The 27,587-nt window shown below is 34.7% G+C and overlaps 3 protein-coding genes across 4 annotated transcripts; all 3 read right to left on the reverse strand.

The window, feature by feature from the left end:
• Positions 1 to 2,421: 2,421 nt before the first annotated feature.
• LOC109166362 (sugar transport protein 12-like) lies at positions 2,422 to 5,528 on the reverse strand. The gene is made up of 4 exons (XM_019315339.1): positions 5,393 to 5,528; positions 4,970 to 5,292; positions 3,684 to 4,307; positions 2,422 to 2,913 (listed from the first exon to the last, which is right to left on the reverse strand). Exons 1-4 carry the CDS (start codon positions 5,526 to 5,528, stop codon positions 2,422 to 2,424), a joined length of 1,575 nt encoding a protein of 524 aa, XP_019170884.1.
• Positions 5,529 to 10,737: 5,209 nt separating this feature from the next.
• Positions 10,738 to 12,699, reverse strand: LOC109171411 (vacuolar protein 8-like). Its single transcript, XM_019320503.1, has one exon. It carries the CDS (start codon positions 12,594 to 12,596, stop codon positions 10,797 to 10,799), a length of 1,800 nt encoding a protein of 599 aa, XP_019176048.1. The 5' UTR covers positions 12,597 to 12,699; the 3' UTR covers positions 10,738 to 10,796.
• A 9,215-nt stretch (positions 12,700 to 21,914) lies between these two features.
• On the reverse strand, positions 21,915 to 26,942 carry LOC109170527 (external alternative NAD(P)H-ubiquinone oxidoreductase B2, mitochondrial-like). 2 transcript variants are annotated; one of them, XM_019319697.1, is made up of 11 exons: positions 26,827 to 26,942; positions 26,607 to 26,747; positions 25,668 to 25,947; positions 25,288 to 25,482; positions 24,881 to 25,131; positions 24,052 to 24,271; positions 23,763 to 23,867; positions 23,048 to 23,320; positions 22,841 to 22,962; positions 22,453 to 22,572; positions 21,915 to 22,332 (listed from the first exon to the last, which is right to left on the reverse strand). In XM_019319697.1, the coding sequence occupies exons 2-11, from the start codon at positions 26,675 to 26,677 to the stop codon at positions 22,245 to 22,247; spliced, it is 1,725 nt and encodes a 574-aa protein (XP_019175242.1). In that variant the 5' UTR covers positions 26,678 to 26,747; positions 26,827 to 26,942; the 3' UTR covers positions 21,915 to 22,244. The 2 variants fall into 2 exon arrangements, with proteins under 2 accessions (XP_019175242.1, XP_019175249.1); XM_019319704.1 differs by having other exon boundaries at positions 26,607 to 26,828.
• Positions 26,943 to 27,587: the final 645 nt, after the last annotated feature.

Below are 27,587 nucleotides of genomic sequence, written 5' to 3' on the forward strand. Positions count from 1 at the left end.
AACTTAAAATATGAACTTATTTTGGAACGCTACTTTACCCAATATGGCTTCCTAACTTTACCTAATAGGTAGCGTTTCAAAATAAGCTACTAGCTTCCTAACTTTTTTTCCATCTTTACCCTTATTATTTTAAAGTAATGACATATTTTAACCTTATGAATTAAAACCCTTTCTCTTCCCTATCCCAATTTTCACGTCAATCCCTTCATCTTTAGCTTATTATTATTATTATTATTATTATTATTATTATTATTAAATTAGCAATATGGCTTCACGTCAATCCCTTCTTCTTCTTCTATTATTATTATTAATGCGATTTTTAAATTAGCAATATGGCTTCAACCAATGACAATATTGCTACTTCATTATGGGATGCTAGATCATGATCATGCTAATAGTTTTATTTTTAAAAATGTTTACTTTTTTTTGGAAGACGAAATGTTAAATTTTAATATGTAAACAAATTAATTTAAATTTTATGAAGATGTCCTTTTTAGTCTTTTTACATTTATCAGCTTATCAAAAAGCTAATTTTACCAAACACTTTCAATCATAACAGCTAGCTTAACAGCTCTTCAATTTTCAACTCCAAACTTATAGCTTTTCAGCTTTCAGCTCATTTTCAGCTATCAGCTCCTAGCTTATAGCTTTTCAGCTAGGTTTGCCAAACAGAGCCATTATCAATCGTTTTTTCCTCTAATAAAGACATAATAAAGTAGCATTGTTGTTGGTGTAATCATTTTTGCCCTCTAATTAATAAAGTAGTTTTATTGTTGGTTCGGTTTTGATTCTACATTCAAAACTAACATAGAATAATTGAATCATTGTTGGAAATTCGTCAATTATTAAGTTACTTTTTTAATCAATCAGAAAAAATAAATAAAGATTAGTGAAATTTTCAACACTTTTGACCATAGAAGTTTGGAATTTCCAACCACACAGTTATTAAGAAATTTTCTAAAAATCATGGCTAAACTTTTTTTTTTAAAATTTCGGGAATACTCCCGACAACCTAATCAACTAACAGTGTTACCAAACATTTTTTAATGAGTGTTGCTATTTGCACCCCCTTTAACTAAAAATGGGATATAAAGTACATTGAAAATCTAAACAGGTAAAAATTTATAATAAATACATAGGTGGTGCAAATAGCCTAATGGGTGGTCAAAATGCTATTTGCACCCCCTTATTCAAACCACATTTATTAGATTTAAATAATAATTAATTAATTCAAAATTTAATTCATTAAAAAAAAAAAAAAAAAAAAAAAAAACAACCGTCACCTTCTCCCCGGAGAAGGCGACGGACTGCCTTCTCACCGGAGAAGGTGACGCTTAGCGGCTTAGTTGTGTTTTTTTTTTTTTTTTTTGTTAATTAATAATAATGATTGTAAAAAAAAATATAAAATAAATATTAATCTTTGGACTACATTAAATAATGGGGTGCAACTAGCATTTTTTGTTAGCACCACCTATAAAGTGATTTGACCTATTATATAGGTGGTGCAAATAGTAAAAAGGGGGATGTGAATAGAATTTCCCTTTTTAATAGATAGTGGGTAATAGTAACAAATTAAATGATTTTTCAAATTCTCAAACTAGTAAAAAAAAAAAAAAAAAAACTCATTTACTAATGCTTAAAAATTTAAATTTCTAAATTTTCCTAATGGTCGTCTAGTCTATAATCTCGGAATGGTGGTTTTAGTCGATAATCTCGCAATTTACCCCATCCAATCATTTTTAAGGTTGAAGCAGCATTTAATTTTTTTTAAAAAAAATACTCGTGATTCTTAAAAGGTAGTATATATTCTAGATATATTTTCTCAATTCACCTATTTGGAATGGTAACGAAGGTACTATCACACTGCATAAGGGCAAGTTATGGTCCACACAGTGTTGTATGGACCATAACAAAAAGTACATTTTAATATATTAAATGTATATTATTTTTGTACTAAATGTACATTATTTTTGTACTGAATATACATTAATTTACCGTATATAAAATATGATCCACACAGCTTGTGTAAATTATAGTCGTAGAAACCATTTAAATTTAAAAATTGACAATTCACGGTATTAAACAATAAACATTATACAGAGAACGCCAAAGTCTCCAATTCTAAAAAGAAGAAAACTTTATTATGTGTAAGAAATATTATTACGAAGTCTTTTTTTTTTTTTTTTTTTCTCTCTCTCTCTCTTCCTAATCTCAGCAACGATGGAACACAAATAAAATGCAAAACACAACTTCTATAGTTCTATGTATCAAGACGTACCAGTAAACTGCAACATTAGCAATTCAATCCACGCACTATATATAAATCCACTCCAAAGGTGACCAAAAAAAAAAAAAAAAAAAAAAAAATCTAACATCCGAACATAAAACTGGAAAAACACATGCAGACAACGTTGTTGATTATCACACATTCTTGTGCCCACCTTCTCCTCCGATCCCCATTTCAACCTCCGGCGCTGTTTTCCCCGGAAAATCAACCCCCGTCATGAACCTCTTCCAGTACCAGTGCTCCTTCCAAACAACCACCATCTCCTCAATGGGGATGTTCTTGGTCTCCGGCAGGAAGAAGTAGACCGCCGCCGTCATCACCACCACGAAGGCGGCGAAGAACAGGAACAGCCCGAACTTCATGCTGCACAGCATCATCAAGAACACCTGTCCGATGATGAAGGTGAAGATCATGTTGACTCCCACGTTGATGCTCTGCGCGGCGGATCGGATTTCCAGTGGGAAGATCTCGCTGGGAACCAGCCACCCCAGAGGCCCCCATGACCATGCGAATGCGGCCACGTAAATGCAGATGAAAGCCACCACCACAAAGGCGAACCACTTTGGTAAATCGCCGGCATATCCAGTCACCCCGAATTTCGCCCCAATGCAGATGGCAATCACCACCTGTAACCAAAAAAATATGAGTTTATAATATCACGTGTTTCGAGTGATAAAAAAATAAAATCAAAATCACTAGTGATTTTAACTAGCAAAAGACTAATCACGTTAGGTTGCTATACCTAACCGGCTCAATAAATCAGTTTCATTGAGAATTGGTCTTGGAACCTTGTTGTTACTAAACTATAGCATGCCCAATTTGGTCGAGCTGAGGTTGCCCTTGTGATTTTTGTTGACAAAAGATTAACTTGTCTAAATTATTCTAGCTGATCGACTCAAACCAAAATGGTTTATAGATCACTTTCATTAAGAATTGAATTTGGAACTTTGTGGTTACCAAGCAAATACCACAAGCCAATTTGGCTGAGATTGATCTTGTAACTCTAGGTGGCAAAGGACTACCCAGTCTATTGTCACCAAGAAGGCCAAAAAAGTACTGAGAATTGGACTTGGAACCATGCAATTGACCAAGTCAACAATATGATAATTTGACTTCAACTAACAAAGGAGTAACTTGTCTAAGTTATCCTAACTGACCGACTCAAATCCGACTTGGAACTTTGTGGTTACTAAGCAAATAGTACAGTCCATTTGGTTGAGATTGCTCTTGTAACTCTAGTTGCCAAAGAACTAACCAGTCTAAGTTGTCACCAAAAAATTGCTCTCACAAGAATTGGACTTGGAACCATGTAATTAATAACTCAACAATATGATCAATTTGAGTGATATGTGTGAGTATATGATTTGGTGGATCTTTTAGTACGTGATAGCTTTACCTGACAGATCAACATCTGAATGCCACCCTCGAGGAACAAGAACCTACGCCCCAATTTATCGACGTAGTAAATGGAGACAAAGGTGGCAAAAACGTTAACAGCGCCGGTGATGGCAGCGGACACAAGCGAAGCTTCATCCCCGAAGCCCAGGGTGTTGAACAGCACGGGAGCGTAGAACATGATAACGTTAATCCCCGTAAACTGTTGAAAAAATGGGATCATGATCGCCATAGTTAGCTGCGGCCTGTACTTCCTCTGCAACATGTTCCGCCATGGATGCTCCACTTTCCGGGAGGCCTCACTCGCCTCGACCAAGTCGTTGAACTCTTCGTCCACGTTGTCGATTCCCCTGATCCTCTTGAGCCGCTCTTTGGCCACGTCGTGGTTGCCGCGCTCGATCAGGGAGTTGGGTGTCTCCGGGAGGATGATGGAGCCGATGATGATGAACACCGCCGGGATGGCGGCGCCGCCCAAGCTCAGCCGCCATCCCCACGTGATCTTGGCGAAGAAGAAGTTCAAAACGTTGGCCACTAAGATCCCAATTGTGATTGATAGCTGAAACAACATATTGAGCCCTCCTCGATACTTGTAGGGCGCCATCTCCGACAGGTACAACGGAACCGACTGCACAACACACAAAATTGTCAGATCAAGAATGCGATGAACAATAACTAAATAATACAAGTTTAATTTTAGATTGATTTAGTTCATTGTACTACTTTGTGTGTGTGTGTGTGTGTGTGTGTGTGTGTGTGTGTGTGTGTGTGTGTGTGTGTGTGTGTGTGTGTGTGTGTGTGTGTGTGTGTGTGTGTGTGTGTGTGTGTGTGTGTGTGTGTGTGTGTGAAATAAAAGAAAAATTAGCAAGGCCAATTCGACTGAATTGGACTAGTTAATTCTACCGAGTTTACAGTTAACTCGACTGAGTTTGGCACTTAGGGGATAAATCATCACTATATAAGGACGCCTAGGCGACTACTTAAGCCAATTTTTGCAACAGTGTTTTGGAGACTGACTAAGGTTACATTACGGAAATTTATCCCATCAACACATATTCAATGGGGTAGTGAACTCTTAAGGGAGCAGCCTATAAATCTTTTTGGTTTGAGCCAATCAAAACAACCTAGGCGGATTGTTTATGTAGTCCTTTACAAACTAGGGTCACCCAGACTAGATTTATCAAATCTACACTCTCTCAAATAGTGACTATGATTTTCCTCGTACATAAATCCTAAGAACCAGTTTAAGGATGTCTGTCCGGCAAGAAAATAGATGGGAGACTACATTACCTGATTGGCAAATCCGACACCAAAACCGAGGAGAAGGCGGCCGATGATCAACATGGCGACGTCGCGAGCAAAGGCGTTAAGCAAAGCTCCGGCGCAAAAGAGAAGACCTCCGAGGAGCATGGAAAGTCTTCTCCCCAGTTTTCGGGTAACATACGAGGCAACCAGGGAGGAGAACAGCGCAGCCAAGTACAATGACGAGGTGAACAACGTTAATGTAACGCTGTCGAACTTACAGTACTGATTCGTAGACGTATCCTCATTTTTCTTTATGTATACAGAATGAAAAAACTTCTCCAAGAACGAATCCATAGATGTCACACCCCCTATTATATTCCACCACCAAATTAAAACAAAAAAATGTTAAACCTCGAGACTCGGGCCAAAAGCGTTTCACTCGAGTCACTTAAGTATGAGATCGGTTACCTGAAATCCCGATATCGTAACCGAAAATAAGGCCTCCCATGGCAGCAACGATGCAAGTAAAAGTGACATAACCAGTGAGATTTCCAGGGTATGCTTTTCCAGTGCCCGGATCAGGGCCAAAACCACCACCCGCCATTGTTACTTCTTCCTTAGCTTCTGAAGGTTTAGCAACAGATCAGAGAAAATCGATAGGGATATATAAATGAAAGGAAGATTGAATGGTAGGGGAGAAATGAAATGGGGAGGGAGGAATATATAGAGAAATGGAAAGCATCTAAGGTAATAGTAAATAGTAAATTACTGAAATAGTAAATTACTACAGTATTCCATATTTCCATATATAGAAATATAGAAAATTTTACGATTTTACGATTACAATGGCCCCATATAAGTAACTTTTTTTTTTTTTTTATTCTTAATCTTAATTGTCATGAATACGGGTGAATTGACTTATCCTATTTTATTAAAATAAAAATTGCCTCCACGAGTTTAACTTAATGAGATGGTTCAGTAGACAATATTTGAGAAGATTTACTTCCTCCTAAATATTTTGTCGGGACAGAATGTGAGGGACCTTCAGAATAAAAATTAAAGAAATTTAATTTACGTATGTCAAATATGTTAAGAAATGACTAATAGTGAGCGATTTTATATAGGGGTGCGCAACATGATTCTTAACGAAGCCGTCTCTCAACTATAGTGATTTTACCACTTTAATTCTTGACTTTTAATTTTTAATTTTGTCGCATAATATCATTTGTTATCAAATTGTACTTATTTTAATTCCCAAAAGGTATTGTTTAGTCCAAAATTAATCGAAATATGTAAAAATTTAAAAATTTAACGATATTATATTATTAGACAAAATTAAAAGTGTAAAGTCAAAGCAATAGAACTTTTATAAACGGTAAACTATTTGGATAATTTACCTGTAATTTCCTTGCTACTATGCAATATATAGTACAGTAGATTAGACTAATAAGGGGTATTTGCGTTTTCTATTTCAGTTATTATGATTATGATTAGCTGTCAATATAATGGTATGCACAATTTAATTAATGATGAGTAAATATGAAAATTATTGATAATTGATAAATTACACAATATGTCACTATGTCATGATGACTAGGATTATCCTAATCTCTTCAATATTATCTATTTGAATACAATTAATGGCTTCACAAAACCGAAACCGTTAGTATTATTAATTTATTTGTTTTTTTGAACTTAATTATTGTTAGGAAACATGGAATGATTAGTGGAAGAATTTGTGCTAAAACATGGAATGATTTGTTGGGAAGAACAAATGACTTTCATTATTTCCCCCAACCCTAAGGAACAAATGACTTTCATAAATTTCCTTTCAGATGTGAAATTTAAGCTGTAAATTCTGTAACGATTAAACAACTAGGTTGGTAACGATTTAGTGTCATTTAATTTTATTTCTAGATCAGCGAACAAGCTCGCTCATACTCTTGCTAGAAGTGCTCGTTCACAGTCGATCATTCTTGTTGGATTCATTCTATTCCGCATTGTATTGCTCATTTGATTTAATAAAGTATCATGGTTTTCCCTTCAAAAAAAAAAAAAAAAAAACAGCTAGGTTGGTAAATAATATCCATACTAGCTAGTAAATAAATAAATAAAATTAATTAGGATTTAGGAATGAGTTATACAATTACTTAAACAATTTTATTCTTTTTGGATAAAGTTTATATTGCAGAGTGAAAGAGATCCATGTAAGGTGTGTGAAAAGATTGATAAAGAAAAAGAATTATTAGTTTGAAAAAAATTGAAACACCCAACAGTTTGGAACAATTCGTTAGTGAAATGGTAAATTGGCAATTCAAATATAAGGTTAAGTTTTGGATCAGGCTTTTCTCTTTTAGTAACAATCATATTTTGCGGGTGTGACCAAAATTCAATATAAATTAAATTAGTCGTATAAGTTATAATGGAGGATACCATATGCGGTATGATTTTATTTTATTTTATTTTTTTAAGGATTGTGTATTATATTATTCTTTGATATACACGTTTTACGTGTATATGATGTCCCATAACAAATTATAAACTTACGCTTATTTTCTTTCTATATATTTCATGAATGTGCATCTAATTTTGGATATACTATTAATTTGAGAAAAAAAGAAGAACAATTATTACTCTTTGATACACATCTATACCATGTATCACGACGAGTGATAAACTTAGAGCTCATTTGGTTCGCGGAAAATATTTAAAAAGGAAATGAGATTGAAATTTCATGGAAAAGTAGTTATTGGGGAGATGAATTATTCCATTGTTTGGTTGGTGGAAAAGAAGTTACTGGAAATATTGATTATATTGTTTGGTTGTGTTTGTGATTGTAAGGAATAATGAGTATAAAGACCTATATGTCCCTATAACCCTAGGGTTTGCTATTTATATGTATGTAATGTAATTAAGAAAGAAGCACAAGTAGAGGTGTTAGCGAACAGAGCTTTCGGCAAACTACTCGTGTTCGTGTTCGGTAAACGTCCGTTTATGTTCGTTTGTTAAGGTAAACGAACCATTAACAGACAAAAATTAGAGCTCGGTTAATAAACGAACAGAGCTTGAATAGTTGTATGCTCGTTTGCTAAGAGATCGTGAACAAGCTCGTTTGTGTTCGTTTAATAATGTTCGTGAACAAGCTCGTTTAGTGTTCGTCTAATAATGTTCACGAACATGAATGTAGATTATTTCTTGTTCACGAACGAATTGTGATCATGAACATGTACAGGTGTTTGGTTATTAAAGGTTCACGAACGTGCTCATGAACGTAAACCAATATGTTCGTGAACGTGTTTGTTAACGTTAAAAACATGTTCGTGAACGTGTTCGCGAACATTGACAAACACGTTCACGAACGTGTTCGTTAACGTAAACGAACACGTTTGTGAACGTGTTCGCGAACGTTAACAAACACTAATGAACGCTTAACAAACAAACACGAACAGGATTTTCAAAAACCTTAACAAACAAACACGAACAACCTTCGTTCGTTTATGTTCGGTTCGTTAACAGCCCTAAACACAAGGATAAAATAATCTTGCAAACTTACTTTTTGTTCCCAACTACCAACAAAAACAAAATCCTAAGTTGCACTTCAGAATTTGTTTTCCTCAAAAGTAAGGAAATCATTTTCCAATAGAAAATAAATTTCATGAACCAAACATTAGAAAACAAGCTTTTTCTAACTTTTTAGGAAAATAATTTTCTTAGAAAATATTTTCCATCCAACCAAACACCCCCTTATTGTTTCCTTTCTATATCTAATCAATTATTGTTTCTTTACCAACACAATTACTCCATAGATGGTTAGAATTAACGCAATTGGATAGAGTTTATATTGCATATTCAAAGAGATTTAGGTACGAAGTTTGAAAAGATTGAGAAAGGAAAACAATTGTTAGTTTGAAAACAAATAATTGAAAACTTATCTATTTGGGACAGTTTGTTAGTAGAATGATAATTTTAACAAGAAGATTGAGCTTAGGGCCAAGTTTTCTTTCTAGTTAGAGTTAAATTATGTAAATACAACTCGATCGAGTTCAACCTAGATTAGTCTTGTAGTAGAGAATACCATACACAATATGAAGAAAAAATGATTGAGATAGAAAAGCAAGTATTATTCTTTGATAATATGATGTGTCACAACAAATTATAATCTTGCTCCTATCTTCTTTCTATATATATTTCAAGAAATGTGCATCATCCGATTTTGGATATACTAGTAATTTGAGAAAGAAAAACAATTATTACTCTTCTAAAAAAAAAAAAAAAAAAAAAAACAACAATTATTACTATTTTTTATTTTATTTTTTTGGAATAGAAGGGGTTGGACCAAACTCATCTCTCAAAATTTTTAATTGACATTGACGATATCTCAGACTATTTTAAGACTCCTCTCTTGTGTGACATAACTTTATTAGCAAGCTTGTCAGCAAATCTGCTATTTCTATATTTGTTGATAATTATTACTCTTTGATACACATTTATGTGATGTATCATTGATGAATTATAAACTTCTTATTTCCTTTATATATCTAATCAATTATTGTTTCTTTATCTACTACAATTTCTCCATAAATGGTTAAAATTGACGCAATTGGATAAACGTTATTTTACTTTATTATATATCCTTTGATGAATTTCAACGGTTTTCTTAAAATACAATAAAAATAATTTTTTTAAATGTTTATTAAGATCCTAAAAAAACAGTCGTTATATCGTGGACCGCGGTGCATAATCAACACGGCATCGTTTCTTTAAGTAAAAAAACGGCGCACTGTTAGTGTTAACGGGACACTACAGTGTATCTAAACCGATACTGCCTCACGTATTATTTTTACATTATAAAATGAAACTGCAGTTATATCAAAATGATACTGTAGTTGTGGTGAAATGAAACTGCAGTATATATAAAATGAAATTGAATAACATTTCACATATTTGAGTGTATATTGTACAATGAAGCTGTAATTATATTGAAATAATCATGTAGTTGTGTTTTAATGAAGCTATAGTGTATATAAAATAAAATTAAATAACATTTTCACATATTTGAGTGTATAAATATTGAATGAAACTATAGTTATATCGAAATGAAATTGTAGTTGTATTGAACTGGAACTGCAGTGTATATAAAATGAAAGTGAAGAACAGAGTTATTTTTTGCGAAACAGATTCCGTTTCTTTTCATTAAATTTTGATGCGCGGTGCATACACGATATAATTTGCGCTAAAAAAGGTGATGGTCCGGTTGGAGCTGATCAATGGGCTCTTTAAACCCGCTAAGCAACGGCCCGTTATCCTTCCACCGCAAAGAGCGGGAGATTCTCGCTGCTCTGTCAAACCAGCCTCACGCGGTGCTCTCCACTCTACGGGCCAAGAAGCCCAAGCTTCCGCATGGACACCTTGGCCCAACTCTACACTCGGAATGGGCGGGCCGACAACACAGCCCGCTGGCTCAACCCGTCTGACCAGACACTGCCGTCCGCATCACCCACATGCCCCCACTCGGGTTACAAGCTCTCGTTACAGAGCTCAGCGAGCAAGGGCCAAGAAAACGAATTTATAAAATGATCAAAAAACATGTCTCCAATCGATGTGGGACAAGTTCAAGTACTTCCTTGGCTCTTTGCCCATATAATCAAGAAACAACACAGCAATCATATGGAGTCGGCAAGAGATTTTTACAGATGTTGTCGGTGTCTTTCCCACTAGAATGACATAGTGTTTTTTTTTGGCTCTTTCGTATCAAGTAAAAAAAAAAATTATACTTATCATAGATCTATAACGATAGTTTTGAAAATGTACAGGATAATATAACTAAGATAACAGGGTGAAAGAAGATAAAGAAAGTGTACAACAACATGAATCAAGAACCCCAGATTCCACTAAGGATGTTTCTGAACCTATTGGAGTGTAATCTCTTGACAATTTTCTTTGCATCTGAAACCTCATTCTCAGCAAGCTTCTCAATGTTCTTCAAGTACCCAGAACTGGCAATCTTCTTTCTTGCACTGCTACTGGAGGCTAAGGACTTGAGTATGGAGAGCAGCAGGTTCTTGTTGCCAAACTGTTTCTCCTGGGGATCCAGCATCTGCAGGATCAACCCGACATTTTGATCGTTCTGCACGAATCTTTTCCGGTTTCTAGGCACGACCAACATGCTAGACAGTGTTTCTGCTGCCATTTCGCGGGTGTCATATGATCTCGAGTCGAGAAACTTAACGAGTTCTGCCATGAATCCTGCATCCCCCATTGCTTTCTTGGCGTCTTCGGATGCTTTGCAGAGCCAAAAAGCTGCCTTTAGTGCGAATTCTTGAACCGAGACCTCCCCGTATTGGAGAAAGTAAAGAATGTAGTCTATAAACCCGAGGCTGAGTAAAATGGTGAGGGAATTTGGTGATGTGAAGCATAGATTCACTATCCCTCTCAGAGCCACCTCTCTGATTTTGGACGAAAACGATGAAATGGGATCCAAGATGGTCACGATTGCTCGAATCCCGCCTTCTGTAATGATCATTTGCCGGGTGGATTCATCTCCAGAACCCATGCTTAACAGAAGATCCATTGCAGATAGCTGGGTGACTTCATCTTTCATCCTAACTAGCCTGATGAACACGGGAATCGCCCCGTCTTCGATCATAAACCTCTTGATTTCTTCCACCCCAACTAAATTTTTCAGCACCCCACAAGCCAATCCAACCAATTCACCCCCGGAATCATCACAGGCAGCACAGATTTTCACCAGAACTGTGACCCCACCATGCGAGGAAACAGCCCATGCATTGTCTGAATTCTCCGTGACTTTTATCAAACACCTTGCGGCATAATCTTTCCCCAGTTCCAATTCATCCCTCCCACTCTCCAAGATCCTAATCAATGGAGCAACTATCCCAGCCATGATCAAAACGCCTCTGAAGGGCTGAAACCCTGCGATTAAAGACGCCGCCTTTGCAGCCTCTTGGTGAATGCCGGCTTCTTGAAAATCAAGAAGGCTCACTAGCACAGCTACGAAGTTATCGATTTCAATGGCGGCTTTCACATACCTTTCGTCTTCTTGAATCGCTTCATTGAAGGCCACCAGAGCTTCTTTCTTCATCTGGGCACGCCCGATTTTCAGGCGGGACAGCAAATCCGTGATGTAAAACTTGATATCCTCGCGCGACGCCGTGGGGCCGGGCCGCGAAACCACAATCGCATTGCTCTGTTTCAGCAGCCCGCGGGCATAAATCTCCGCCATGCTCTTTATATGTCCGTCCAATTTCGCGGACACAATATCGAGATCGCTCTGCATCAGCAGCTTCCCGCTGTAGGTTAAATCCACGCAGCCCCTAGCGAGATCGTGGCAGCTCTTCACGGTGGCGGTTATGGACTTCACGGAGCTAAGAAGTCTGCGATTTTCACCGGAATCGTCGCAGCTCTCGACGGCGGAGACGCCGGCGAGAAGCTCCTCCAGCTTGCAGCGTATCAGCTGCCATTTCACCGAGAAGACTTTGGTCGAATGAGTGAGGGAAATCAGGGTAGAAATCAGGTCAATGGCCCGTCGGATTCTTGATTCTCCGGTGGGTGGCTCCGGCGAGCTGTGCCCGTGTCTTGTTGACTCGGCCTGAAGATGGGTTTTTAGAGGCTTTACAGAAAACCCATTTTCCGGCGGGGGACGTATCAACATTTTTTGGCGGCTTTCGATCGGGTAGAATGAATCGTCAGAGGGAAACCATAATCGATAATCTTATCATCAACGAAGTTAATGCTCAGTAGCTTACGGCTTCAACTGTCATTATCTGATGTATATATATGTGTGACACTGTCGTTGATGGAGTGCAATTACCAATATAACCTCGGTTTCTTAATCACTCCCAAGCTTTTATGATGAACATTATTAATTATATAGGGGACGGGATTTTCTGAAACTGCATAATTTAGATGTGAAAATGGAGGGTAGTGTGATAATCATAGTTAGTGTTTGGTTGATAATTTTTTAAAACACAATTATGGAATTTAATTACCTTTCAATTAAAAACCTCATTTTTAAAGTATCATTCCATCTTATTGATAATATGATTTTTAAAGTTTGGATTAGTATTTTTAGATTTTTTTTTTGTTTTGTTTTTGTTTTTGTTTTTTTCATATTTGTGCTTTGGATGTCATTATAATGTTATATTATAATCAATTGACTTGATTTTTTATTTTTGTATTTTTAAAACCTTTGTTCCTATTACAGGGTCATACATAACCAAACATCAATATTGGTAATCATTCCAATTCCACCCTACTACCAAACATGCAAAATACTTTCACCAAACTCATACCATTGCCGAGTATTTGATTCTCATTTCAATTCCGATTCCCATGTGGAAACAAAACGCACCCTTACTATGCTTATAAAATTATACCTTATACTTTATAAGTTGTACTAATCTCTTATGTATAGTATTTATAGCATACAGTATAATTGGGACAATCCTAGTTGAGTTGTTTACATACAAGCTAGGTTTCAAGTTTGTCTCCTAGTTAGACCTATAATTTAAAGTGTGGTCTTTAAATGGGTTTTAACTAACCAATTATAAGGAAGCCGTTTAGGTGAGAACGTCTCGCCTAGGAAAGAAATTAAAATCATTCACAATTGTCCATGTGTCCAGATCTAAATGATCAGAAACACTGATTTTAAAAAAACACAGTAACATTTTTGTAAATAATTGAACATCAAAGTGTAAGTAAATTGTTTTAAAAGTAAGTAACAATTTCATATAGTGCACCTAAGTGCAAGTAAAATGTACATTGAGCATCAATATTAAGTGCACCTAACGTTATCATATCATTAGTAGCACCAGACATTATCATTAAGTGCACCTATGTGAAAGACTTTATCATTTGGTGCACGGATGTTACCAAGGTAAATTACTTGCACTTGTAAGTGATTTTACTTGCACTTTTCACTTGCAAACTTGTACCAGTTACTTGCACTTGTAACACATTTTACTTGTACAAAAATTCGAGTTATTTATGAAAATGCCACCGTGTCGTTTTTTTTTTTTTTAAATTACATCTGATTCGTGAATCTGGACACGTAAACAACTGTGAGTGGTTCTGATTTCTCTCCTGGACAACCGTTCTCACTTGAGCGTGCCCCAATTATGATTTGCAGCATTAGGGTTTTTAGTATGTAGATTTGCAGCATTGGGGTTTTCAATTAGTAAATATATTTACAATATTTTTTTTATATATGTTTTGAACTCCAAACTTAAAGTTTCATCACCTCTAATCTCCTTTCTAGAAACTGGTGGGGGAGGGGGAGGGGATAAATCACGAAATGTATTTCAACTATCTTATAAACTCCCAAACATTAATACTAGTTCTCACAACAAGATCAAATAATCTAGCTATATCCGTATCATACCATATGGCTGATAGCAAAGCAAAACTTATAAACTTATTTTGAATTGGTTTATTAATTGGGATCTGCCGAGTACATATTTTATATGTTTTGATGAGAAAGAAAAATAGTTTGGTATCCTATATAATGTCGACTGTTAGTTTGGTATCCTATAATAATGTCCATTATATTGTTCCTTATACACCTTAATTTATTCTTTAGTTTGTGTACTGTTAAACTAGGGAATCCAATGGGGTTGTTGAGGCAACTACTAAAACAGCTTCTTAATGCAGCTTTAATTTTACCTGGCCATAGCTTGAATTTTTAGCATGTCTGCAAAAGTCAATGGAATTGTTGCCTTCATGCCAACCACATTAGGTATTCATTGATGTCCCATCCCCATCTGCTAATCCATTACCTTAGTCTGCATGAAATTAAAGAGAAATAATAGTTTACATAATAATAATTAGGTTATCATCACCATGCCAATATATATATATATATATATATATATATATATATATATATATATATATATATATATATATATATATATATATATATATATGTGTGTGTGTGTGTGTGTGTGTGTGTGCACGCGCGCGCGCGTGCGTGCGTGCGTGTGCGTGTGTGTGTAATAGTTTAGCTAGACTTATTAATGATTAAATAACACATAATAAAAAAAAGTAAGAATTTTGAGGCCAAAACTCTTAATATGGCTTCAAGTTTTGCTAGAAGCAATCTTAGTGATGTTTAATATGTTAAGTCATTATTGTAAGGTACATGGTTGGTCTTTCATTCTTTAGGATATAGTACCTTGTGTTTAGCTATCATATATAGTGAGTATAATTCATTGAACGTATAGTACATATTGGAGATATTTGTGGTTAATATTGTAATAACGTAACAAGATTAAACACTTACCGCTCTGATTATAAAAAGTAATCAGGACTTATTCAATGTATTTGTGTGTATGTCTTTATATATACTACTTGAAGTATTCCAGTATCTAGATTGTATATATTTACTAGAGAAATTCTCAATTTCTTGGAGATATATGGAAAATTGATAAAGGAAAATAAATTGTTGATGAACAATAGAGAACAGATAATATAACTCGACGAAGTTGGAAAACCTGAGTTACGTTATAAAAAAAAGTGATAATATTCTAAAGCAATAGAGAACAAAAACCATAAGAAATGGGTGGTGCAAATTAAAATGACCAAACATAATAATAATAGGACATAGTACAATTTGATGATGATTAGGTGAAAATGGAAGAGGTAAGACAAAGAAGGCAACAACGAAAGAGATGACATGACTTCACCCCACCATCCATGTGAAACCCTAGCAAGAGATTGGATGCATGCTTAAGCTTGGGGGCAACTACTCACGAGTACCAAGCAAGCACCTAAAATGACATATGACAACCCAATGAACACGACCACATACTAAACTATAATCATGCATAAATCAACATTATGCTATCATGATATTCAAAATCTAAAGTAGGACCGGAATCTTTCTCTTATATATATATATATATATATATATATATATATATATATATATATATATATATATATCATTAAGTCAAGAGCTAAAAATATATCAGAATTTTGCCTTCTTTTTTTTTTTTTTTTGGAATTTTACAACAATTTCTATTCTAGCTTGTTTTCAATCCAAAACGATGCTTAGAATAATATTGTGACGAATTACCTGACTCAAAGCGCGCTCTGCAAATGTGTAATCGACAATCATTGTTCAGCGGTCTAGTGTTTGATATTCTCACTGTAATGGTAGGGGCAGACGACTTTTTATATCGGTCCCCACAGACGGCGCCAATATTGATTTCGTGACCTGGGGTAGTCACTCGGTTGCCCAACATAACCAATTGAATGAAAATAAAATAGAATTAATAGAAAGGAAAAAAGAAAGAGAGACACAACAATCTTAACGTAGAAAACGAAAAGTGAAAATCACGGACCTTTTTGGACGGTCCCAAGCTTAAAATTCACTATTTTTTAAATATTTTGTACATATTGTTTTCGTTGTTGTGTCGAGAGATGGAGCCCTCTCGTGAAAAATAACCCCCCCCCCCCCCCCCTCCTCCTCTTGCTCTTCACTTAGCTTTTTGTACGAGTAGAATGAATAGTCTAGGCTCCCTCCCATTAATGGGTTTTTGGTGGGTTTAAATGGAAAAATAAATAGGTGATTAATAAGTTTAATGGGTAATAATGGGGGAGATTTACTAGGGTAATGAATGAGTAATAAAAGGTAATTATTTGGGTGTTATGGAGGGGTGTTGGGTAATTTAGTTAGGGAGTCAAAACTGACTGGTTGGTCACGTCCCGAGTGAGGATTGCGGAGTTCTAGTGAACGGTTCTTATGTATGATTTTCTATTGGATTAGTTGAACACAAAGAATCACTAACTAGGCTTTGACTGAAGTTATTTATAATTTAATTTTTTATAATAATATTAAATTTAGAATTAGTATGTAAATTTTATATATTTAGAAATTATATTAAAAGTACTATTAAATAAAAAAAATCAAAATTATAAATTATAAAAAAATATTAATAGAAATAAATAAGGAATAAAGAGTTGGTTTGATCAATGAATAATAAGTAGAACAGACAAATGGGACAAAAGGGATAACTTTTTTTCCCCAAAAAGCTAAAAAAGTCGGTATCTCAAGTACCTAAGATGAGAGAGATAATCAAATCAAATTATCATGTACATAACTTTAAATCTGACATAATAATAATATCACAACTTAAACTAAATAAAATTATATAACTCTAGCTTGTTTGGTAACATAGTTAATTTATCAGTCAATTTTGACTTATTTGATCATTATTAGAGCGTGCTTGGTCGATGGGTTTTGCCCATAAGAATGGGTATGAAAGTGATTGTTATTGTTTGGTTGATAGATTTTTAAAACACTACTATGGGTTTTGAATACCCCATCAATTGAAAAACTCATACCCAAATAATATAAGGGTTTCATTATATTCCCTTATTCATTTTCAAGCACTATTATTAGTAACCAATTCTTATTCCACCCTACTACCAAACATGTTAAATACTTTCACCAAAACTTATTACCATTACCAAGTATTTGATATCCATTCCGATTCCGATTCCGATTCCCAAGTGCGAACCAAACACACCATTACGGGGCGTTTGGTTGGAGGGGGGGGGGGGGGGAATTATGTGGGAAAGGAATTGTAATTCCATGGGAGTTGAATTACTGGGAATAAAGTGGGAATTTAAATTCCAGTGTTTGGTTGATAGGAATAGAATTACTGGGAATTTCAATTCCAATGTTTGGTATACATGAGAATTAAAAGGAAATAAGTAGTATAAAGTCAAAAATGTCCATTATTGTTGTTAGACATTAATTTTAGGGTAAAAAAGGAAGGGGTAATTTTGACTCATCACTATCTTTTTTCCCAGGAATTAAAATACCAGGGGGGACATGGGATTTTAATTCTATGAAAATTGGGGAATTGCAATTCCATGGAATTGCAATTCCCTCCAACCAAACTACGGAATTTAATGGCCTTTGCAATTAGGTGGGAATTAAGTGGGAAGGAAATTTAAAATCCCTCCAACCAAACGCCCTGTTAGTTGTTTGACTTGACTAAACAATCAATATAATTAATTAACTTTTTGTAACAGTTTATTGCTCTAAAAAGTTAAAATTTTAAAAGCGATTCAAAACAGCTTTTTTGAGAAAGTCATTTTACAAATAATCAGCTATCAACTAACAGTTCATTTATCAAACATTTTTCTACAATCAGCGAATACTATCAACTAGTCAAACACACTAATACAATTAACTATTAGCTATATACCAAATACCCTCATAACATAACTACACCCACATTACCTTAAGGTACACTTTTAAGGCTTCCACGTACCTGCAACAAACACTCCAAAAAGTTATGTCAATTCATCCAAATTAAATCGAATAGATTACAAGCTAGCTAGCTAGGATAGGATAGCAGGTCACCGCCGGTAGTGTTACGTTTGTGCCCAGAGTTAAAAGGTGCCATAATTTAGTACTAACATCGTTGTATTACAAGACAAAATTCGTACAAGACACACATTATTCTGTTGGCATGTTTGGTTGGTGTGCACTTTTACAATAATTTACACCTAAGTGCGTATTAAGTGCATAGAGTTATTTTATCTATACTGATTAATTAAGCTATCCGTTTGAAGGCCAGCTTGCCAAATGCCAATACTTAGCTTTGTTTCGAAAGAAAATTGTTTGTTCCATCATATCATATGATTCATATCCAAGTGTCTTATTATGTGTGATTGATGCTTCTCCTCCATTGAATAGTATCACTTGAATGGCACATGCAATGCAGTAGTGTGCATGTAGATTAGCAGTCACTATGTAATTAATTTTATATATATATATATATATATATATATATTTTAAGTATATCATACTATGGTTGATGGTAATATAGAGAACATATATGACAATTATCGATCATTTTAGATTTCTGTAATGCATTTCTCGACCTTTGGCGTTGGGAAGTGGACCCTACTCAGACAGAGAAACAGTATGTGAAACATCATCTCAGTTGTCACACATGTCTAAGAATTTCAGCACTAACACATGACGTAATCGACCTAATAAGTAGCCTATGACAGTGAAAATTTGACATGTGTCATGTATTCTCTCCACACACTATAAAAGCCAACATGTTCTACAAAAAGAGACTTTTCACCTGAAAGGCTTAAAAAAAATATTTAGTATTTTCCAACCCAACGAGAGCACAGGGTTCCGACCTCTTGAACTTCGGAAGAATCCCTGTATATTAAAGATTAAATCTATAAGTTGTTATATCACATTAAGGGGGAGGGGGGAATGTGTAAGACAAATCACACTAAGAAAATTCGTGTAACAAGTTCGATTGAAAGAGTCTTGATAATAAGAATCGAATTTCAATTGTGATTTTAAAAATATGAAACTCATATTCCACAAATTCAATCACACAGGCCATTTACATTTTTTTTTTTAAATCTATATTATAGAGTATCCCAATATTTTGGTGTATTAGTAGACATCTAGACAAAACCTTGAGCCGTCGTATGATTTAATTAATGACCAATCTAGCTTGTACTTTATTGCCATTATATAGTTAGTTCTGACAATAATTCTTCTATCATGTCATGCATAATGTCTAGCCAGGTCTAAGCCTTAAATTACTAATTATTTGGCCTAAAAGGTGCTCCTTAATAATTGTCTTAAGCAAATAGTTTGGTACGCCTAGGCTATATTTATCCATGTAATTCCTTCTTAGACTCATTTTTTAAAGTGAGTAATACTTAAAAATGAATCGCATATCATATTATTTACAATTCACTTTATTGTGTTTTATACTCCGTACATCACTACTATTTCAACTCACTTTCAATAATAATAATAATAATAATAATAATAATAATAATAATAATAATAATAATACTAAAATAAAACAAGTGATTAATAAAAAATAAATAATATATAAATAGGTCACCAAATTACACATTAACCTGTAATTGAGTTCTTGAACAATTTAAAATCAAGTCGGAGGCAAATTAAAGGTGAGGGAGAGGGATATTTTTAAAAAAAAAAAATTAAAATTATTAAAACAAATTAAAGAATTGATTATTTTAATGGATTAATCATCGGAACGTGAAGAATACGTCACTTTTGATTTAATTGCACAATTTAATATTTTTTTTTTATGGATTCAATAGTAATTTTTAAAGTTGAATAACCAAATTATAATTTTACTTGTAATTAGCTTGCTTATTTTACTCTTGTTTCATTTTTATTTTTATTTTTAAAGTATACTACCTTTTTTTTGGTAGAGGGAATGACCAAAGTCCCGCGAGATTAGTGGAATAGTGGATTCTACTAAATGCGACATTGTTGGCGTCACGAACTATGAGCAACTTGAGATCTACCGGCAGTTGATCAAGAATTGTTGTACCCCACCGTGTGCCTTGACCCATGTTGGCAAGGAAGTCTGCACACTGGTTGCCCTCCCTAAGAACATGCTTGAGCTCGAAGTTGACGAAGGTCTACATTAAGGCCTTATAATCGGCAATGATAGTCTCCGCCTCCGGAGTATTTCCTGAATCCTTGTGGAACACTTAAGTATACCACCTTGTCATTCGGCAAGGTAGACTAGGCTAACATTATTCTGCAAATCTTTTCCACCCTAAAAAATGAGTCTCATTTTTACATCATTTCATTTGCAAATCATATACTATTCATACTACATTCCTACAAATCTAATCAACTTTAAAAGTGAGCTCAATAAATTAAAATAACATTATTAATTATATTAAAAATATTAAAAAATAAAGAAAACAAAATTTTTAAAAAAAATACAAAATACAAAAGCTGCTGCGACAGCTTTTTCAGAATTTGTAAATTTGCATTGTGTGCAAATTTGCATACAATCCAAATTTACAAACCCATTTTATTAAAAAAATAATAAAAAAATAATGATACGGCATTAGCAACATCATCTTGCAAATAGCACATTTACAGGAATAAATTTAACCTAAATGTCAAAGACAAATCTTTATCCCTGTAAACTTTTTCACTGCAAGTGTAGGTAAAATTTTAATTTTAAATTTAAATTTTTGTAGTCTTACATGACTTGAAAACTTTGACAATTTGAAAGCTTTCGAATGGTACAAAAAGCTGCCATTTGACAGCCTTTTATACTTTTTATTTTTATTTTAATTTTTATTTATTTATTTATTATTATATCATTATTTTTTATTATATTATAATATGATTTGAGAGTGGAACCAAAATAGTTAAGAAATTACAATTTTGATAGAGAAAATAAGATGGACTTTTAAAATTGAAAAAGTATTACATAGATAAAAATAACTTGAGTCTTTTTTTTTTTTTTTTTTTTTTTCTTCAATGCTATGTTATCTTACAAGAGCACAACTTTCAGGAATAAAACTAACTAGGAAATCTTTTTTTTTTCTTTTTTCAATGCTATGTTATCTTGCAAGAGCACAACTTTCAGGAATAAAACTAACTGGGTAATCTTCACTTTGTTTAGGGAAAAAAGGTATATATATTATTAAAATTATAAATATTATTCCTACAAAAAAAAAAGAATTATAAATATTATAACAAAAAAATTAAGCTTTTCGTCCATAAATTATAAAATAATTATAAAATTCGTCCATAATTAATGATCGTACTTACTTTTCACTCCTAAACTATCATTGACATTATATTATTTGTTCTTTTCGTGCTCACTTTTCGTTCATAAGCTATACTAACGTTGTAAAATGAAAAATATAACACCAATAATAACTTAAAAATGGAAAGTGAGCATAACCAACAATTAAGAATAAATCTTACAATTATCGTATAACTTAAGGACGAAAAGTGTATATAATAATAATACCAATAAAATTTATTTGATTTTTTTTTTGCCCCACCCCTATGGCAAAGTGATGTAATAGCTTGTAAGTCACTTGGCATTAAAAAAAAAAAGGGAAAAAAAAAAAAAAGAAAGAAGTGGCAGGTAGGATTATAAGTGGTAATCTTTAGTGTAAAAAATGCAGTAGAAATTGAGAGTAATACATCCCGAAAGGAAATGAATCATTAATCTCAAGAAGAGTTACACTGCAAAAAAAGAATCGATTGTTTTGTGGCATTATTATTGAATTCTCTTTTTCATGTTTTATGAAATCCTAAAGCTAGAAGAAAACCTCCAAACCAAAAATTGGGTGGAGATAAGAGTGCTGCAAAATTGAAGCTGATGAATACCTCCAACCAAATGCTGACACAGTTGCATAAAGGAAAGAAGAGAAAAGAATTTCAGTACTCAATGAATTTGGCACCAAAATGGCAAATTCAACCACAAGTCTGAGCAGAACTATAGGATCTTCATTAGATTTGGCTAGAGTCCCTCCCGAACAAGAATCGCCTTGTCCAGTCTGTCACCACCAACGCCCTTGTACGCCAACTGACTTGCTTGCTGAACATTCAAGTATGCAGTGATCATTTCATTTATGCGAAAAAACCAAGTCGGTCTAATGACCAGTTCATGAGTAATAGCAATTTGAGGTCATGAAGTCTCAAGGGAAGTATAACTCACCTAGCATACACTGAATACCAGAGCCATTGTGTACTGTGGCCAATTGAAACCCAATCTCCAGGAAGTTGTGCTGCTGTTTGCTCTCCTCCTAGAGGTGCAAATTGTCCAAGATGCTTGTACCTTGAGAAAAGCAGGACAGCATCAATAAACAAGATGAAATTCACTGAGGTCTCAGTTAGTTCTCAACTTCATTTTCAGTGATTTTCGTTCATTAATAACATGACACTATCACCATAAAATCGTAATGATGTAATTAAACTACAATAAATAATACACTGGTTATTTTGTTTATGTTTGAAAATATGAAGTCAAATTTGTGCCAATATGGTCTCAGTAGGACATCATCGAAGGAAACAAAATATATAACAGGTAAATTAAAATTATATACCTGAAGGGCCGGAAACGATGGCGTCCTTCTCCCCTAAAACGAATAGGACCCTCTGGATCCTTCTCGCACTTCTCCATACGGTTAAAGCAATCAGCAAGGTAGACACCTTGTTGAGATGCAACCTGAAAAGGCATCAGTAATAACATTAGAAAAATTTGAAGATCTGTCTGTGAAATACTACATGATTATAGTGTTCTCTGCATAAACCTGAGCTGTAGCAGGAAGATTCTTCATCTGAGAATCCGCTTTGGAGAGAGCTGATTTAAATTCTTCAATATCAACCTCAACAGATTCTTTAACATCATCCCCTTTTGCTTCTTTCAATAAATCGACCAGGCCACTGATATGGTTGTTTTTTAAGTAGAGCTCTACTTGTGGGTATCTTTCACATATATCATTGAGGACTTCTTGAAATTCTTTTACTGTTAGTGTTCCAGAATTGTCCTTGTCTGCCTTCTGAAATATAACTGCAATATCCTCCTGGAAAAATTGAAACACAAACAAATCATTATTCAAAGACAAGTCCTACTAAATTTGGTATATGCACAGATCCATTATTCAGTAAACATGCAATTATTGTAAATGCCAAGTCGAATTTGGATTAGAGTACTGATTGCTTCAGTAGTGTACAAGGAAATTAAGTTATTCATTATATGATTCTTTTCAAACTCTTCAGGGCTGACAAATCCCTGTTGCTAACCTCCCAGTCAGAAAATGAGCAAAATAAGACACTGCTAATATATAGCAGGTCAAGAACATGAGAAGTGAGAAGCACCTTCTTCTTCATGCATATATCTAATTTAAGCACGATATTATGAAAATTATGATTATATGCAGAAATGCTTAAACAGTTGTGCAAATGTGTGAGTGCATGTATCTTGTCTTTTCCACATAGGGCTGATCATACAGAAGGTATACCTACCATAACTTTGCGCTGATTGATTGTGGCAGTGTCCCCAATTGCATATACGGTGTCAGATCCTTCAACTCTCAGCCACTCATCAGTTGCTAATACACGTCTTTGGCCCTATATAACAGGTGAATTTGTTGTATTGATGGTGGTAAGTGCATGTAACATATCGCCAATAGAAACAATAGCACAAGAAATTTCGACAAATTTAACATGAGAAAGCAATCCGGGACAGTAAATTTGCCAACATTGATTTAACTAAAATAATATGTACAAAACATAAATATAATTATATCTATACCTGACCAATTTCCTTCATAAAATTTGTTACTACAGGACGAGTCCCAATGCCAGTTGACCAAACAACCATTCCATAAGGTGTAGAAGTTATATCTCCACTTTTAACATCTTTTGTAGAAATTTCCTTATCTGATACTTTAACAACCATTGAGCCTGTTTTAACATCAATACCATCTCTCCCAAACTTTTCTTCAGCAAAAGCCGTAATTCTTTTGTCAAACCTGTAAAACAAATAGTTATAGTGAATAAGATAAAATATGGATCCATCATTAGTTCATTTGTCAAATCTATAAGGTTCAGTAGAAAGAAGTAAAAATAAGAACTATAGCCCAATTAATGAAAGATAAGGTCAAAGTGAGCAAGATAAATATGGATCCATTACTTCTCTTTTTGGGGGGTTTATAATATTGAGGCCAACTTAAAATGATGATATCGTTAAGCAATTACCGTATCACATCTTTCTTATTGACAACAATCAAGTTACACTCATATAGCATGATTTACATGCCTAGCAAAGGGCTTTGCATTACCAGAAGCAAGCAAGACCATAAAAGGACGAACAGCAACAAAAGCCAGCCAAGATAGATAACAATTAGAAGAACAATGAAAAGAATGAAAGCCTCAACTGATACAACTTAGATTTTTCATTTCAGTATAGCAGAAAGGCTTGGAAAGCAGCTTGACTACAATACTGAAGTTGAAATACAGCATTCTGACTTCTTGGACTAAGAAAGCAATAGTAGTAGGTAAAGCATCATATGCAGTTTCCTCTTAGAAGTATGGTTGAGCATACCGTGAAGTTACCAATAAAAAGGGGAATGGATTCTTACATGTTCAAAATATGATCTGTTGCCTCAACTAGTGTAATCTTCACAAAATCCTTCACCTTAGGATATAACCTAACAACATCTTCACTGACAAAATCATGGAGTTGAGCTGCAAATTCCACACCAGTTGGACCACCACCAACAATAACAAAATGAAGAATTCTTTTCCTCTCTTCATCAGTGAGGTAAGGCAGACTGGCTTTCTCAAAGCAGTCAATAACAGTCCTACGGATTCTCTGAGCATCCTCCACTTCCTGCATAAGTTGTAGTCTTTTTTAATCATAGAAGGGAGTTGACTAAATATTCTTAATCACAGAGGTTAATAATAACATTGGGGGGTGGGGATGACGGGGACAGAGAGACATGCTAGTGGCAGGTCCACAACACAGGAAAAGTATTCTTGATATTACCTTCAAGAAAAATGTATTTTCTTCCACACCAGGAATGTTGAATGTATTTACACGAGCTCCAATGGCAATCACAAGGTAGTCATAATCTACAGCAAATTCTTCCTTCCCATTCAAATTAGATCGACAGTATACTTTTTTGTTCTTTGCATCAATTTTGATACATTCAGCCTCACAGTACTGCATATCTACATTTTTCTGCAGAAAATTGTTCAAGTCAACTTCAGTAGAGCAACTGCAGATTCAGTTTTTGTTTTATGATTAGTACTCTGAGATGGGATTTTACTTAAATACTACACTTTCAGGGGAAAAAAAAAACAATATATACATTTGCATGTTTAATCACAAGATTTACAGCTTGCAAATTTAACTGCTCTATTCACCTTTCTGATAATGTTACGAATTGGTTCAACAATGCTGCGACCTTCAACGGTGCCACATGTTACACTTGGCAGCAAGGGAGTAAATGCAAAGTAATTACGCGGTGATATCACCTGAACATCATATGAGGGATCTTTCAGGTTCTTCAAGAAACTAGTTCCAGCCCAACCAGTTCCAAGTACTACCACTCTCTTTTTCTGGTGATTGACCTCGGTCAAATCCCCAAGGTTATTGCTCTCATGTGGCTTTGTTGCCTCAGAGTATGCCACAAGGCTTCCACCACTGCCCATCCAAGGAAAATGGCATACATTTAAACATAAATAAATTTGAATAAAAAAGGTGGGAGGGAGAGCGATATTGAGAGATCATATATTCATATCACCGTAAGTGTAGGAAAGAAAAGGGAGTACATCTGACTATCTACCTGTACTCCAGGAGCAAAGAAGACTCATACAAGTCTAAAAGTAGGAACTAGTTCACTAGAGTTCATCAAGACTATTTTCTAAGAAACAAAACTGTTCCCTTCATTGTAAAATGAAGCCATCATATAAGGATTTTGTTTGTTTGGTACAACTTTCTACATATTAAAGAGTTTAACCAAATCTTCTTCTCCCAAATCATATCATTAAATTCACAGGGGAGCAAAGCTTGAACCCAAAGCATAAACTTAAAATTGGAACACACGTACACTATAATGCAGAGTTAGACCAAAATCACCAAATACAAAGGTTACAAACAACAGAGCAAGGTCATATGCTGAACAACTGATCTACTACCAAACCAGATCTTCCTATGGCAAGTAAAGATTAACAAAATTCAGAAACAGAACAGATTCAATCAATTCAATAGATACTCAGGCCAAAAACCAAAAGTATGTTCATGATCAGAATCGATTCTTCCACACCAACACTTCGAGATCACAGAGCGAAAACGAAAGTTACCTGACAGTGAAAACAATTAGAAGCTTAGAAAGCGAAGGATTTTCACGGAAGGTTCGAGCAAATCTCTGCATTTTTTTTCACTTCGAAAGCTGATCTCCACCACAACACAAAACGAAATCTCTCTCCCCAACTTCAGATCACCTATCAACGCAGAACAAAATCTACACAATAAACTCAAAATACATACGCTAAGCGAGAAGGAAGCTCTGATGAAAATTACCTCTAAGAAGAAAGTACGAAAGCGAATCAATGGCGAGTCAAAACGGCTACACAGCGACAAAAAATGAGGCGTGCTTATTCTCGGTTTCTCACCGCCAAGAAGTTGGGGCAGTTGGCATCACGAACCTTCTTCCCATTCATCCTTGCTGGCACAGCTGGGGCCCAGGAATCGGACACGTGTCGCGGTTGTGTTGACCACGCGCGTCATGGTGTGATTCCATTGTGGAGCCGCGAAAAGCAGCCTCGTGCCGTTAGTTAGGCTGTCACATGGCCGTCGAAGAACGCTTTACAGTTTGGACCAGAGGGGTGTACGTGACGCTAAGAATGTTGTACAGCCAGAGAAAACATCGAAGCAGCCGGGAATATTAAAATCACCGACCGGTCGCCCCAACAGGCGGCTTGGATCTTCCGGTCTCCCATAATTTAGGTTAAGTCAAATCAGACCGTATTTATGCTTTAATAAAAAATGTTTATTAGTTCTGACCTTGCGCTATAGACTATAGTCAAATTACTACAATCAAAATAAAACGAGTTGTGATGTAATAATTAATCAATTACGATATATGTTAAAATATATTTTTATTGTTGAAATTTTAAATAAAAAATGAGAAGTCTGATCAACTAATTGCACTTTTTTTCGTTCAGTGGCCTAATTGCATTTTCAGGTTACGTTTAGTGGCCAATTTGAACCTTATTCATTTTTCTTTTTTTTTGGGTGTCAGTCCATCTAAAAAAAAAAAAAAAAAAAAAAAAAACAAAGTT

Source organism: Ipomoea nil, unplaced genomic scaffold, assembly GCF_001879475.1.
Source record: "Ipomoea nil cultivar Tokyo-kokei standard unplaced genomic scaffold, Asagao_1.1 scaffold0317, whole genome shotgun sequence".
NCBI classification, from domain to species: Eukaryota; Viridiplantae; Streptophyta; class Magnoliopsida; order Solanales; family Convolvulaceae; genus Ipomoea; species Ipomoea nil.